General features: G+C 41.6%; 1 protein-coding gene across 1 annotated transcript in view; it reads right to left on the bottom strand.

Moving 5' to 3' along the window:
* Positions 1–17039, bottom strand: part of LOC130124836 (MAM domain-containing glycosylphosphatidylinositol anchor protein 2-like) — a 199167-nt gene that overhangs the window by 103359 nt on the left and 78769 nt on the right. The window contains exon 10 of the mRNA XM_056294184.1: positions 895–1167. Coding sequence (XP_056150159.1) covers positions 895–1167 — 273 coding nt within the window. The remainder of the gene's footprint in view (positions 1–894; positions 1168–17039) is intronic.

Genomic DNA, 17039 nt, shown 5'->3' with positions numbered 1-17039 from the left:
GTGTGTGTGTGTGTGTGTGTGTGTGTGTGTGTGTGTGTGTGTGTGTGTGTGTGTGTGTGTGTGTGTGTGTGTGTGTGTGTGTGTGTGTTTTTCTAGAATACTTTGTTGGTGACCCGACTACAAAAGTTGTTGTGTGGTACGTGCCCCATGAGGTGGTGTAATGGATTTGATTTATCATCATCTACAGACTGCAGACATTACGTTAAACAAGCGAGATACTTTAAGGATAGTAAGACTTCAGTTCACTGAAGCATGGGTTCCCTTTATGCCCTGGAGAAAAATAATTGCCCCCCCTCTGATTTTCTTTGTATAATTTGTACTCTGCTGTGATCAAAGGGCTACTTCATGGGGATGAAACACAACATTGAGAAACATCTAATCCCGATAACATACGCATCTACAGCAGACAAAAAAATGATATATGGCTAGTTTGCGACATCAAGTAACAAATGAGACGGTTTTGACATCTGACAGTCTTAAAATCAGAAATAACTTAAGGATCATTTACTCATAAAGAAATATGAGAAATTATTTGTCCTCATTTAAGAATATAAGAATATAACTTAGCTGTTTTATCTTGAAAAGAGCATTTTTAATTGAAATGAGAACACTTTTTTAAGAGAACTGCTTTCAGTGGTTTTGTTTAGTGAGTGCATGATTAAACATAAGTTATGCTTTAGACTAGATACTAGAACATCCTCAAATCAATGCAATTAACTTATTTCAAGATTGCGGGTCTTCTAGGTAAACAAGTGATTTCATCTTGTTCCAAGAAATCTTACCAAGTTGAAATATCTTCCTGCAATGGCAGATTATTTTGCTTGTTTTAGGGATTTTACTTTTACTTTAATGTGCAGCATGGCATTTTTGTAGAGTAGTATGCTTTTTCTGTACCTGTTACATGGAAGGTGCATTTGCCTGCCCCGGCCTCATTGATGACGTTGCAGGTGTACTCCCCCCAGCCATCTCGGTTCAGGCTGCGAATGGTGTACTCCGTTTCGTCCCTCTGATCGTCGAAGGCTCCCGCGTGGAGCAGCCGGTTCGACAGGAGCCACTCGAAGCGTAGCACGCGGGACGGGTGGGCTCGTAGGACCCTGCAGGTCATAACCACAGGCCTCCCGAGGCCCTGACGCATCTCCATGTACACCGGCTCAACCGTCGGAGGGTCTAAGATGGAGACAGAGAGACTTAAACAAGCTCGATGGATACCCAGAAGGGAGAGGGGGGACTTTGTCAAGGGTGTCGGGAGAGGGGAAATTAGAGAAAATAAGAAAGTAGTAAGAAAGTATAAGAAAGAGGGATGAGAAGGAGCGAGAGCAAGGCAGTGCATACTTGTGCACTGAAGAGTTTCTTAGCTGTTCAAGTACAAAGACCCTCTTGATCAGACTAGGTTGTCTGTGACCTAGAGGGATACTTAGACAAGGGTATCTGGGTAAAAGAACCGTGCCTTGGAAAATTAAGTCTGGGAGAGTCATCTGAGAGATGGCGGATTGAGAGTTATAGGTACGAGGGGAATAAATCATTAATTTAATCAAAGTTCATGAAACAATGAAAACGAAGAAAAAGGCTCTGGGCCACATAGGATGATTCAAAGCATGCTGGAAACCAAGGGAACACACAGCTGGGTGGATAACAGAGGCTCATACACAGACAACCTACAAATTATTAAGGTATGGAGGGGCAATAATGAGGTCAGAAAACATGCTAGGAACAAGGATGAGACGGGGGAGCGGTGGTGAATGGGACGGATGAGACTGAAGTAAAATGTGAATAATCAGCCCCGGGAAGCCAATGAACATCAGCAATGAATGGAGAAAAACAAATTAAAGACAACTGTGGAGAATTATGACAGGCCCAAGAAGAACAATTTTACTGAAAGTTAGAAAAAATGTTCTGGAAAAGAACTGGTCATGTATCACGGAAAAACTGTTAAAGGAATGATGAGCTGCACCTCAAGGTTTCATAAAAGGAAAATTAATACTGTATTTGAAACATCTGACAGGGGTTGTCTCTTCCCTTACAGACCAGCTCTTAGTGAATTATTCAGTCAGTCCTCTTAGAGTAGTCAGGGTTGATTCCAACCTCAGTGCAGGCCAAGCCCACCACCACTCCATCAACCGTGCAGCACCTGCTGTGTGTCAATCAGTTTTAGTGTATTCGATATAGTGTCTGTGAGCTCAATGCACTATTATTATTTGCATATTTGGTTTCTGTACAGCAAAGTATGTTTGTATGCGTTTTGCGTGAGATGCCGTGTAAGAAATCACACAGTTATGAATAATTTGCCATCTTTATCACGTTTGCTCTTGACATATTTGTGCTGATGCTTGACACCAGTCAGTCATGAAACATTTTGAAAAACAGCAGAAAATTACTGACACAAAACCTTCTTAATTGCCTGAAACTAGCATATGTATGTAGCCGGGGTGTACTAAAGTAACTTTCAAAATGTAATCTGCAAAAGATTAAATTACAATCTGTAACATGACTACTTACATTCGGGAACATAATTTAATTGCTCTGCCTCAACTGATAGAACATTGAACTAAATGAATAATTCAACACAATATCAGGCATGTAATTCAATCACACTGGTGTTAGATCCACATACATCTATGATTACCTATTTTTCATTACATGTAGACTGATGTGCCTGTAATATCATAGTCTTAAAGCCATTTTGTATCTAGACTTGTTTTAGAGTGATGCAACAAGGAATCACTTTGGTGAAAAGGATTTGTTAATTTGAATGCTGTTTTATGTTGCAGTGCATACCAGGTTACATTATATCTAATCTATTACTCCTCATGCCTTGAGTTAGCACTAGTGGTGGGTGTTGAGTAAAGCAGGTGCTCTAGGTCAGAGAGGTGAGCAGAAAAACATCGGCTGCACTCCTCACACGAGGGATATGGAGAGTGATGCAAATTGGCATCTTAGTTGCTTTCCCTTCTGGCCAATTCTCCCACTGCAAAAAGCAAAGCTTGGGGTTTGACGTTTTTGCAGTTAATTGTGTGTGTACTAAATAGTTCCATGTTCTGTTGCAAAGTGCAGAGACTACTGCGATGATCCAGTTGAAAAAAAAAAGAACTTGAACCTCTACAATTAATATAAAACCATTATATCAGATGATGCTCATCTTGAATAGTAGTAAGAAGCAAGAAAGCAGGGAAGAAATAACCTAACACGGGATGCTGGAGGAAACAGGGAGCACAAATTGCCAGAAGAACTTAGCACCCAAACCTGGCTGTCTTAACCTTAGGGAGCATCTGCAGTCTGACGTTGTTCACAGGGTGGGGAGGAAAAGTGCCTTTCAACTCTGTTAAATGAAACACCAATTGGTTCCTCCGTCAAATGAGCCCAGCTTGGGCTTTTAGCAATGCCCAATGGCTTGTCTTTGACTGAAAAAGAAGGGTCTGAATCTCTACTTATCACATTAAAATTGTAGGTTTGTCTATGGCCATGAATCACAACCCTGCTCCGTGGCCTCCTTGAGTGGCACTAGACCAAATTGCAGTAAGTGCAATTCCCTGCACACAGAAAGTCAAATGAAGACAGAGGCGGGGTCTGCTGCAAATGGAAAAGTCTCTTATGTAACTGAAACATCCTTTCATCAAGGATACATGCCTCATTCCCTCCTGCCCCGTGTGCAACTCCTGTAGAACAGCTGCTGGGCGTATATGACAGGGATGAAAAAAAAAAAAGGTCCTGTATGATATTCCCCAGACCCTGCTGTGTGTGGTTAGTGTAGCCGTGAGTAGCAATGAGGGCGTTGGGTTGCTGTAAGTCACAGGTTGAGGCAAAACCCTGGGTGCTAACTGAGACGTAATCCATCACCAGTCACTGGTGAGTACCTTGACAGTAATGTCGAGGAAAACAACTTTGGAGGGTATAGAGGCCTTTTCCCTCATGGTCAAAACATACTGCCATCTAGAGGGAGGAGGACAGAGTAAAGATGCAACTTAATCAATGGAGAGTTGCGCGCATGTATATCATTATGCTGATGTGGTTGTGTGTGTCTGTGCAAGTGTGCACAGATGTGAATGTGTAGGTAAGTGTGTGTGTGTGTGTGTGTGTGTGTGTGTGTGTGTGTGTGTGTGTGTGTGTGTGTGTGTGTGTGTGTGTGTGTGTGTGTGTGTGTGTGTGCGTGTGGTGTGTGTGTATACATTGCATGCATTCCCTTGTATGTCTGGCATGCTGTTAAACTGGTTTACAATAAACCTCAGGGTCAAACAAAATGGGTTTCATTTTTCTTGCATGCACTTAGATGCAGACATCCACAGAGAGAGCGACAAACAGGGTGGTCCTTTTCACACCGACTGTATGCATGCTCAAATGCCTCTGCCTCTCGATGCCTTTTGTGTAGCTGATGTCAAGGTGAGGACTGCTCTTCTGGGTCAGTTCTTGGCTTGCTTGGTCTCATCTTTCATCTTTCTTTCTCTTTCCAATTCTTCTTCCCTCTCAAGCCTTCTATCAGCCAGCCAGGTGGCATTTTTCCATCATGGCTCAATGGGCACTTTGCAAGACACCTCCTTGGTGAGACCTAGATTTAATATTGTCTGTTCTCCACCGTTCCAACCCAATGCTCCATTCACTGACAGCATGTCATATGATTTTCGCCAAACTGACTCCATAACAACTCTCAGCAGCCATATGTCAAGTGAGAATGCAGTATGCCTTGTCTTTGGATGGAGGCGAAGGCACTCCTGGGATTGGGGAGATAACCTTTATAGCAAAACACCTCAATGTTGAGTCTTGATAAGGAGAATGACATTCATTAGATAGTCACACAAACATATATCTATAAAATTTGAAATTATAACCCTGATTCATCTGATGTATAATCAGTCTCTGTGTTGAATAATGTAGAATAATGCTGTTCCTTGTCAACATGCCCTCCTTCCCCAGTGCCAACACTGCTGCTGTCAAGCAATAAACTTTAGCCACACTCATATCACCATACTGTTATTAAACTTTTGGGGATAATTTATGAATTAAAATATATAATTAATGTGTAATCAATGTGTGCTCTTCAATTGAAGACCTGTGATCCACTAATAAATTTAGCCCAGGGTATTGACCAGACTTTAAATTATTCTGCCCATGCCTTGTGATGGCTAATGTTTACACGCTACACATCCGTTGACCTTTGTTGCTGCAGATTTGATGTGGTTGATCAATTCAATATTGTTTTCTGAAAACAGGTTATTAGAAATTCAGACCCAAATGTGTTGCGTAAACCCTGCTGTAACATAGAAGATTAATTTGCTGGTTTTAGCCTGGCGTTAGGCTAAAGTGAATCGCTCTAATATGACTCACATTAGAGTGGGCCCTGGGGGCTGGCGTTGCAGGCTTTCTTGATGCAGAGAGGAAAATTAATTAAAAACTATAATCATGTAATTCTCCTCATCAATTTAGCTCAGATAACAGCTCTTTGCCCCAGTATGTCTCTTTGATGTGCGTCAGTTAGCTAGGCTCTTCCACAGGGGGACAATCTCCTGGTTGCATCAGGCAGGTGTCATGGACAATGTGAGGGGGAACAGACGGAGGTCCTGGATGAAAGCATACTGTGCACCTGGTCTGAGGTAGAGCGTGATGGCTTCTATTTTGACGGAGAGTGACATCTATGGGATCTTCTATCTTTTCTTCCTTGCATCCCTTTCTACTCCTTCACGCCCCCTCATTTCTCCTCAAGCCCCTGGATGATGCCAAGGCAGTTTAGTTTGACTAAGAACATTAGAGTTTCACAGCTGGGGATTTGGCCTTTGCAATTCTATTAGTGACTATTCTAAAGGCAGACGCCTTCCGCTCACTCTACCTCTCCTTCTGGTGTTGCCTCTGCCAGCCAACAGATGCAGGTTTTTACATATCAAAGCTGTTGACTCGCCAAAGTCATTTTTTCACGCCTCTAATGCTCTTTGCTTCAGAGGACTGTACCTCAGCCCCTTGATCAAGTTACTAAACGTGGCTTTGCACATGGCGCACCACCAAAGGCGGGCAGCTCACGCTGGGACCTGGAAATGCAGGCGAGAAAAGCATCTCAGAGGGATTGGCTTGTGTTTACACACTGAGAGACAAGCCCAGAGAGAGAGAGAGAGAGAGAGAGAGAGAGAGAGAGAGAGAGAGAGAGAGAGAGAGAGAGATGCAGATAGGAGAGAATGGAGGAAACAAGAATCCAGTCAGTACATTCCTTTAACAATTCCTTCACCATAAAGGGTTCCTTTAGCGAATCAAAGCGATGTTAGTGTCAACCTGAAATACAGCAGCTTTGACAAGGGCAGCTGCAGAATCAGTTTTACACATGCACGTGTACAGATGACTGAGATCACTACACCAAACTTCAGGGCCATTTTTCAATGGTTCCATTCAAAATGGTCAAGGTAGTTTAACAACTGAAGAACTTGTATTTTATATTATCTTTTTTTTTGCTTTCATTGTATATGAACATGGACTTTAATGCCAGCTACTAATATGTTAATAGAATCTGACTAGCAGAAATGGCCACGAAAAGAGAAAGTGACAGAGTGATTGATTTATCAATAACAAAGCTTTAATAACTCTTCATTACGTATTCTGCGTTGAAGACGGGGAACAGATGAAAGTGCTGCATGGATCAAGAGTGGCACTGCAAGAGAAGTTCTTTGTTAAAACAACCTGTTATAAAAATTAATTGCGATCCCAAAATACACTAGAGGAGTGCACTCAATAGAGGGCAGATCTCAGCCAGGCGTACGAATCTTCCGTTCTCTGTTGCTCAGACTTGGTGACAAACCTGTTTTTCGTCTACCGGGAAGAGGGAAATACATGCACACACGGACAGAAAAAAACAATATTTTTCCTGCTATTATAAAGGACTTTTGCACAGGAACAGGAAATATGGGGAAAAAAGTTTTTATTATGCAGCACTCAAGCTAAAAAAATCTACCTAATAAAAACGTTTTGCCTGTCAGTCTGTGGATGCGCAGCCTCGCATGAATGTGACCATGTCTGATATGAAATGACAGAGATCAGGCTATCATAATTTCAAAGCCCTTATCAAAAGGCTTCAAATGTGTTTAAGCATCGCGGTTTTCATGATAAAAAACGAATCACGGCGAATGGCTGCTCTGTTGACTGACTTTCATCAATTAAACAATGGTAAGAAAACGTAGCTCAGCCACAGGAAATGTCTTATTGTCACTACTGAGATGATTTCCAGCTGTGACTGTGATTAACCCTACTCTTGAAATTGGTATTTTTATAGCGGAGTTTTCACATTGGAGACTATGGCACTTCCGCATGGTGGCGAGGCGTATAAGTCAGGTTATTTTTGGTTCCTCTGGTGTTCCTGCAGATCTTTTGTGCCGAGATCAGCAGTGAATGATTTGCTTGCAAAATACGATTGACTTCTCGTTTACTTTCAAGACTCATAACCGAATACATAATGTTTTGATTTTGTTTTATTTTTTCCCCTTTTCTCTCCAATTGTACGTGGCCAATTACCCCACTCTTCCGAGCCATCCCGGTCGCTGCTCCACCCCCTCTGCCGATCCGGAGAGGGCTGCAGACTCCGATACATGCGGAGTCGCCAGCCACTTCTTTTCACCTGACGGTGAGGAGTTTCGCCAGGGGGGTGTAGTGCGTAGGAGGATCACGTATTCCCCCCACTTCTACAGGCAACCCAACCAACCGGAGGAGGCACTAGTGAGGCGACCAGGACACATACCCACATCCAGCTTCCCACCAGCAGACGCGGTCAATTGTGTTTGCAGAGACGCCCGACCAAACCGGAGGTAACACGGGGATTCGAACCGGCGATCCCCATGTTGGTAGGCAACGGAATTGACCGCTACGCTACCCGGATGCCCATAATGTTTTAATTTTGACACTGTTGCTGCTTGATCTGACTCAACTCTAGATGTGAGTCGCACATGTGCATGGTTGACTCAGAGCGGGCAGCGATGGAAAGCAGCGTCGGTCGAGCCAGCTAGAGTGAATAACGAGAGGGAGCGGCGATAGCAAAAACATACATTTTTCAAAGGTTTTTAATCACAGCAACAATGAGAAGTTCTTCATCATACATTAATAATTGTCCACAAGCAATTTTAGGCTGATACGTCCAGTAGTTTGTGAGATTAACCGCAGACAGACACACCCACATACACACTCAAACCCATACACAAACACACGCACGCACACGTGACCAAAAACATAATCCCCTCCAGGCTACCACCGCCTGATGGAGATAATCATGATGAAAGGGAAAGACAAAGATCAGGCTTGAATCAATGTGCTTCACTTCGTGATCTCTGTGTATGTGTGTGTGTGTATTTGATATACGTTCTGTTGCCCTATGATGCAACATGTCAAGGAAAAACTATATTGATGTAAAGAATAGGTATGGTGGTATGTGTCCCTTGGTTGATGGCCTGTATTCAAGTTCTCCCTCTCCTTGACTTTTCAGGCACGTCATGTCCAGCTGACTGTCACTAACAACAGACAGTCCTTGCAAGTGACCCATATCTGTTGTCATGGCTACAAGCGAGTGCTGCAATAGCAGCGAACATGATGGGAAATAAACTTTCTCGTCTGCAGGTCAGGGGAGAGAATTCTGGTCTTGGCTCTGTGTGACCTCAAGAAGAAGCACAAAGTTAAGAATAAAAACTTGAATTTCTCTCTGGTTTCAATTCTTTGGCTGTCCATGAGGATGTTAGACTAAGCAGTGGTGCCAAACCCTGCTCCTAGAGAGCTACCCTCCTGCCGGTTTTCACTCCAACCCTGATTTAACACATCTGATTCAGTTAATCAAGGTCTTGGTCAGTAGGTAAGTAGTAGAATCAGGTGTGTTAAATTGGGGTTGGAGTGAAAAACGGCGGGATGGTAGCTCTCCAGGAGCAGGGTTGGGCACCACTGGACTAAAGAATAGTTTCTGTGGTTTGCTATTTAGTCTTGCATTTAACTGTAAGCAATAAAAATGTATTTTTCCATGTTAAAAACCAGTTTCGATTTTTTTTTTTTTGCATTCAGCACGGACTCAGAGACTTGATACAGCCATTTTTGCTTTTTGTCATTTCATACAAAAGACAAACATTAATTCAATGCTGAATAAAAACAATTTATCAGTCGGTGAATACTTGTGTTTTACAACTAACATTATTATCCTTACAAATTGCTTTGGAAGTAGTTCAAAGCATTTTCCTTGAATTTACCAAACCTTTTTATGGCCTATATACAGTACTGTGGAATTATTAAATTTCATTGTGTATGGATGATTGCTATTTAACAATAGTGCTGGGGGACATTTTTATTCATCTTCACAGAAGAGCAAAACACAGAATCCTCAGTTCTTTAAGGAACCCCTGTTACAGCTTTTCTTTCTTTTATCTCTATTTGACCTCTGATGAATTCAGCGGTACTGTATGTCGTATGCAAATGCAGGCAAGGCAAAATGATGTTTTTATTAACTCCATTGATTGTGGAGTTTCACTAAAATGCCTCTGGACAGGCTTTGAGTTAGTACTCGCTTGTTATCTTGTTTGCCTTTTTTTTTCTAGCTCTAATTGTGCTGCCCCGAGACAAATGACACACAGAGTGAGAGTGGCCCTGCTGCTTTCCGCAGGCTGGATCTGTGCTGGATCAGGGTGACCTATTGCTGCTTGTGGGAGTAAATTGCCCTCTGTTGGGCAGGAACAGAGGGAAAAGGAACACCATCTATTCTCCTCCTCATCTAAACCAGCGAGAGGGGTGCTGAAGGAGTATGTGGCTGTTAAAAGCCAAGCTCTTATTGGCTAAACTGTAGTGTGCATGATAGACATTTCCACATAATCACTGCTGTTCATATAATGCTGAAATCAGGGGTTGTCAGCATGTGAATAAAGCATGAGCGATAAACACAATAATTTCTGCATTGTGCTTAGTAATATCTGTGCTGAGGAGACCCCATTAGCCTGGTTTCTATACCAAACAGGACTTCCATTTAATGCATGCTACTTGAATCACCTTTACAACCAAAGTGGGTTTTTTTGGCTTTCTTTTCAGCCAAAGTAATTTGTTAGTTGATCTTTTTTTTTAAAAAGGCAATTGGCCAGTTTGTTTTTGTGTTTGAGATGATCATTGTCTTTGCCTCTATCATGGAAAAGTGGCCATTAACACCACATTGCACTTTTAAATCTGCATCCAACCATCTGTTTCTATCCCACCGCACCCTCCTCGTATTAGGTCCAGGGAACACAGATTATCACTTATTAATGTAGGGCATCTTTGAGGCGAAATCTTTTGTTTATTCTTGGGTGTCAGCATCAGTGCGTGGCAAAGTCGCTAACCTTTGAAACCGGCTGTCACCACTGCATTATCACAATCAGCTCAGCCAAAATTCAACAACATCTTCAAAGCATATCAAAATTCATTAATTCTGCTAACACAGTGCAGTCATTAACTGCTCTGCTACGACGTGATGTCAATAGCAAAGAGTACAACATGCCACTGAGGAACTAAGAGGAAAATTGTCTTACTGTGTTTTGGCAAAAACAGGGAGTACACTCCTGAGAGGGAAATTGTCTTTTTTTTGTTTTTGTTTTTTGGCAGGACCAAGGGTCAATCTAGTTTCTCGTAAATCAAAACTTTGGAAAGAAGACTGTCAAATTCATTTTCAAGATTGTAGTTGGGTTGCTGAAATAAGTTATTTTTTATTGTGTACGCTACTGTTCCATTAAAATCTGTTGGATATTTTTCAGTAGTCTTACCGGTATGCATGTTTGGCATAAGATAAGCCCTCTTGAAATGAATTCACAATGAGGGAGACACTTAAAAATGGCAGGCATTGTAAAGAATGTTGGACAGTTAATCGCAGCACATTACACAGTATATTATTACTCTAGAAAGTGGTGACTTACTGCAGGGGTTACCCTGAATGAGGCAATGAATACCATTTTAGATCGAAGAATATATGGCTTAACTTACTAAGTAGGCCATGTGGAAAAAAAAAACAAAAAAAAAACAATGGGATTTTAGCCGGGAAAACTTTGAAGCACCGCTAACAATTGCTCAATCTAAATTTATGGCAAAAAGAGTAAGTTTCCCATTTCCTATAATCGCTTGCCAGAGAATAGTAGGCATTCATCCAGCACCATACATGGATTGCTTTAATTTCCCTCCTTTCCATCTTGCATTTCTTTTTTCCCCACTGAGTAACATCCCCAGCTCTTGAATGAGTGACAATGCTTTGAGTTTTTGTCGTTCATTTTAAATATTCCATTCAAATCTACATAAATGAATAAAAAATGAATACTAGCGGGAATAAATTAGCTGCCTGCTAATTAGCCGTTAAGCTATCTTTGAATGTCATATCTTAAGGAGGAAGTAGGGTTTTTAAATGTGACACTGGTGGGGGGGGGGGTCCTAGGGCCTGGGGATATGACACAGTCCTCAGCCCCTATAAGATAAACAAAAAGACAGACAGAGAGACACTTATGTACATACACATACATACACATGTACGCTAGTGCTGTCACATTTATCTTGATGCATGCTCAATAATCCAGGTAAGGAAATCCCAGGAAGTTGAATCAGTTCATCCGGACACACAGTTTAGTGGGAAAAATGTTTCATCACTCATCTAAGTGACTTCATCAGTCTCATCTGACTGTAGGTAACTCCAAATGAGGTATCTCTCATTTTGACTTATTTTGGCAAGGATTGCCTTAAACTTGTTATGTGAGTAAGAGCAAACAGCACGTAAGATGGCGGACTACAGGAACCACCTGAGATTCAGCCTCAGGTGCAGACAGAGCGGGATTAAACCCAACAGCCTGCAAATGAAATCATTTGTCAAGGGGCACTGAGTTAGCAAGATCCAGGTGCACTGTTAAATTCATTCAGTGATCAGTGCCTATCCATCCTTGACCAAATTGCACCATTTAAAACTAGGAAACAAAAATCAAATAACCTTCCCCCGCTGAACAATCACACTCAATCCCTCAGAAGACTGTAGAAAATCTGAACGACAATGGAATGTCAAGAAGTCTGAATTAGCACATAACAGCCTTAAAAGCCAAATGTTAATTTACCAGAAGGCAGTTAAGGATGTGAGATCAGTTTACTTCTCTGAATTAAAATATAGTGCTTTGAGTGGCTGCTGCAGCTAGAAAAGCACTAAAAAAAAGCAACTTGATTGATTGAATTGATATCTAGAAATAACCACAACCCTGAAGTTCTGTTTAGGATAATTGATTCTGTTATCAGTGGTCCCTCCGCTTCTTTTCGAACCTGATGCTGAGCTGGCCGAAAAATTTCTCACTCATTTTTGTAAAGAAGGTGGAGAATATCAGGTCCCAAATCCAGCCTGACCCTTACATTATTTCCATTCTCCATGTTAACGCTATTTCTTTTACCCAGTTTCAACCGATTACAACTTCAGTGTTAGACAGACTTCAATATGAACTCCTGCTCCTGCATCTTAAACATCAATCAATCAATCAATCAATCAATCAATCAATCAATCAATCAATCATACCCACTAAGCTGCTAAAGGAGGTATTTTCCACTGTTATCTGTTATTCTGCAAATTCTTAATAATTCTCTGGCCTCTGGTTCTTTTCCAGATAGTTTTAAGCATGCCGTTGTCCACCCATTGCTAAAGAAATCTAATTTGGATCCCCTGTCCTTAAGTAACTACAGACCAATCCCCAAATTGTTTTTTTTTCAGCAAATATTCAGCACTTCAGCTGGGTGGGGGGTGGGGGTGGGGTGGCATGACTCAGGAGGGACTCAACCAGATATTCTCGGCTGAGATGGACGGCATAGCAGTGCAACACGTGTCTTTGGATTTAACCAAAAGGATTAATTGTTAAGGATTCTGTTGTTGTTTGTGCTATCATTTGTTAATAAAAAACCTTTTCCAAAAGGTTTTCTGTATTTGATGCATGTTTGTAATCCCGAGAGATTTGGTTGAACGAGGTCCTATCTATGCAGTTCCTGTGATATAAGGAAAGCTTGTGAGATTTTTTCTTAACATGGAGAAATTACAGACCTACATAAATGCTCATAATAATAGGCTCAGAATCCCAGACAATGCCCGACAAAGCACTGTGAAATGGAAGTGCAGAAGCCGCATACTAGCTCCAAGAAATTTAAGATTTGAGATTTACATTTAGAAGATTTATATTTATTTGTAACTCCTTTATTGTCATTTCTCAGTACTTGCAAGTTTTGTCCTCTGCATTTAACCCTTCCTATACACTAGGAACAGTGGGCAGCCGCAGTGCAGCACGAGGGGACCAACTCCAGATCCAGATTTCAGTGAGCTATAGCCTAAGTCTATAACGTTTTACAACCTGCACATAACAAGAGTCAATCAGAGATACAAAACACCCATATTTCTGTTATAATAATGCTCAGAAATACAATTATTATTTATACCAAATACTGACACATTAAGGAACGAAAAATAAATTAATGAACTGTAATACATAGAACAAGGTAGCGCATTTATAATAACAGCAGCACAGCTGAGCTCTTCTGGCATTTTGGCTTCCCTTTAATGACCAACGTGAACTGTAGCGTGATGTCACTGCTGTGAGTGAGAAGGATGTCACGCGCCCAAGCTGAGACTGTATATATTTCTACATTTTAATAGCGCAATTAAAAAGTATAAATATTGTATAAGAATGTGCACACAAAATATATTTTTGCAGTTCACCTTTAATGATAGCTTACATTTAGCGTGAAAAAAAAGAATATCTGAATCCCAAAATTGAAAACACAATACCTACCCAATGAACAACTATGTGAAGAGCTCAACATTTGGGTCCAGCCCAAAAAATTAGGTAATTTTTTATCAATTGCTGATCTACAGAAAGTCCTATTCTCGGCTTGATTATTGCAACGCACTTTACTCGAGTATCGGTAAGGACTCCGTCCATCGTCTCCAGTTGGTACAAAACACCGCTGCTCGGCTCATTACCGGGGCAAAGAGGCATGACCATATCACTCCTGTCCTTGCCTCCCTACACCCGCTCCCTTTTATATTTCCATTGATTTTAAAATTTTATTGCTCACTTTTCAGGCCTTAAACAGTCTTGCTCCTACATACATTTCTAATTTATTGACGTGGCATACGCCCTCTCGACCATTAAGATCTGCAGTTGGAGTCCTGCTGGTTATTCCCAGGTCTTGGTTTGTTACAAAGAGTGATCGGGCTTTTGCTGTTAGAGCCCCCACACTGGAACGCTCTTCCTATTGAACTAAGACAAACCAAGTCTCTAGCTGCTTTTAAATCTTGTCTCAAAACGTTTCTTTTTATGAAAGCTTTTACAAATGTTTGATATTTGTTTTTATTTATTTATACTGTTTTTATTTTTACTCGTACATATTTTTATAATTGTTTCAATTAACAAATTGCTCTCTTCCTTTCACTCTTATTTTATGGTGTTATTTATTAGTGCTTTTATTTTATGCTCTTACAATTATTTTTCGGATGTCATTTTTAAACGTTTACACTGTCCTGTGAGGCACTTTGTAACCCTGTTTCAAAAAGTGCCAAACATCCATCCATCCATTATCCAAACCACTTATCCTGCTCTCAGGGTCACGGGGATGCTGGAGCCTATCCCAGCAGTCATTGGGTTGCAGGCGGGGGGAGACCCTGGACAGGCCGCCAGATCATCACAGGGCCCACACACACACACACACACACACACACACACACACACACACACACATTCACTCCTTGGGACAATTTTAGTGCGGGCGATTCACCTGACCTACATGTTTTTGGACTGTGGGAGGAAACTGGAGCACCCGGAGGAAACCCACACAGACACGGGGAGAACATGCAAACTCCACACAGAGGACGGCCCATGATGACCCCCAAGGATGGACTACCCTGAGGCTCGAACCCTGGACCTTTTGCTGTGAGGTGACCACGCTAACCACTGTGCCACCATGCCGCCCAAGTGCTAAACAGCTAAAAAGTTCATTATTATTATTATTATTATCCTCCATAAGGCACAGAGTCAGCTGTTGAATGAACGGGTGAGACAAAACAAATTTTGCTATGGACATTTTGAAAGACAAAGAGGAGCAGATCGGACAGAGACTTATGTCATGTCTAGATGAGACCACTTTCCAACAGGTGATTGAGTGCATGGAGAAGGCTCGTCTAGCACAACATAGAAAGTCGAAAACCAGGCAGAAAAAAATTTCAACCTATTTGCTGCACGCTGAAGAATTGGCAGACAATGCCTGGTGCTCTCAATGGCAGGCAGAGAGACGGACACCAGGCACACGCCGGTGATATGGACAAGTGGGTGAAGAATCTGTCTCACAGACATCTTACCCAGGTGGAGAAAGACATCCTTGCAAAGGGGCTGAATTTTGCTGTCACGCCAAGGCAAGTCCTGCCAGTGGAACTGATTACAGCCACGGAATCAGCAATCCGTAAGAACAACATCACAGACCTGGAAGCAGTTCAACTGCGGACCAAAGTTTCAGCCTACCTCAGCAATGTGAAGCCGCCACTGTCCAACATCACCAGAAATGAGAGGAATGCACTCAAAACTCTCAGTAAAGACAATATCATCATCTTTCCGCTGGATAAAGGTAGATGCACTGTTTTATTAAACCAGACAGACTGTCATGAGAAGGTTATGATGTTACTTAGTGACAAAAATACATATGAGCCCCTGAAATGAGATCCAGGTAGTGGTTAAAAGAAATAGATTTTAGTGATAGATTTGTGATAGATTGCCCGAATCTGTTAGAACAGGACAATGCTACTGATAGACTTTTGTACCAAGAGATTATACCCAGGGGAAGATACACCTAGTCTGTATGGTTTACCTAAGATACATAAACAGGATGTGCCATTACGGCCTATTGTTAGTATGATTAACTCAGTGACCTACGTATAACATCTTTAAATTTCTGGTATCCATTCTTAATCCATAGGCGGTACTGCCGTAGGCGGTACTGAATGCATTCAGAACACTATGGAATTTCTGGATAAGGTGAGGGATGTCATCATAGAGGCGGAAGAAACGATAGTCTCTTATGACGTTACTTGCCACTTCACGTGCGGTCCTGTTGATGAAGCAGTGGAGGTAGTCCATATGAAATTAAAGGAGGACCCCACCCTTAGCAATAGGACCCACCCTTAACACTGACCAAGTGTGTCTGCTCCTTAAGCTGTGTCTTCAGTCCATGTACTTCGCATAAAAGGGGCAGTAATATAGGCTGCCCCTTTTATGTAGTTATGAACACATACACTACCGTTCAAAAGTTTGGGATCACCCAAACAATTTTGTGTTTTCCATGAAAAGTCACACTTATTCACCACCATATGTTGTGAAATGAATAGAAAATAGAGTCAAGACATTGACAAGGTTAGAAATAATGATTTGTATTTGAAATAAGATTTTTTTTACATCAAACTTTGCTTTCGTCAAAGAATCCTCCATTTGCAGCAATTACAGCATTGCAGACCTTTGGCATTCTAGCTGTTAATTTGTTGAGGTAATCTGGAGAAATTGCACCCCACGCTTCCAGAAGCAGCTCCCACAAGTTGGATTGGTTGGATGGGCACTTCTTTGAGCAGATTGAGTTTCTGGAGCATCACATTTGTGGGGTCAATTAAACGCTCAAAATGGCCAGAAAAAGAGAACTTTCATCTGAAACTCGACAGTCTATTCTTGTTCTTAGAAATGAAGGCTATTCCATGCGAGAAATTGCTAAGAAATTGAAGATTTCCTACACCGGTGTGTACTACTCCCTTCAGAGGACAGCACAAACAGGCTCTAACCAGAGTAGAAAAAGAAGTGGGAGGCCGCGTTGCACAACTGAGCAAGAAGATAAGTACATTAGAGTCTCTAGTTTGAGAAACAGACGCCTCACAGGTCCCCAACTGGCATCTTCATTAAATAGTACCTGTTAGAGCCTGTTTGTGCTGTCCTCTGAAGGGAGTAGTACACACCGGTGTAGGAAATCTTCAATTTCTTAGCAATTTCTCGCATGGAATAGCCTTCATTTCTAAGAACAAGAATAGACTGTCGAGTTTCAGATGAAAGTTC

The sequence above is a fragment of the Lampris incognitus genome, chromosome 15 (assembly GCF_029633865.1).
Source record: "Lampris incognitus isolate fLamInc1 chromosome 15, fLamInc1.hap2, whole genome shotgun sequence".
In the NCBI taxonomy this organism is placed as follows: domain Eukaryota; kingdom Metazoa; phylum Chordata; class Actinopteri; order Lampriformes; family Lampridae; genus Lampris; species Lampris incognitus.
The sequence above is the reverse complement of the archived record's forward strand: the minus strand, read 5'-3'. Positions and strand labels throughout refer to the sequence as shown.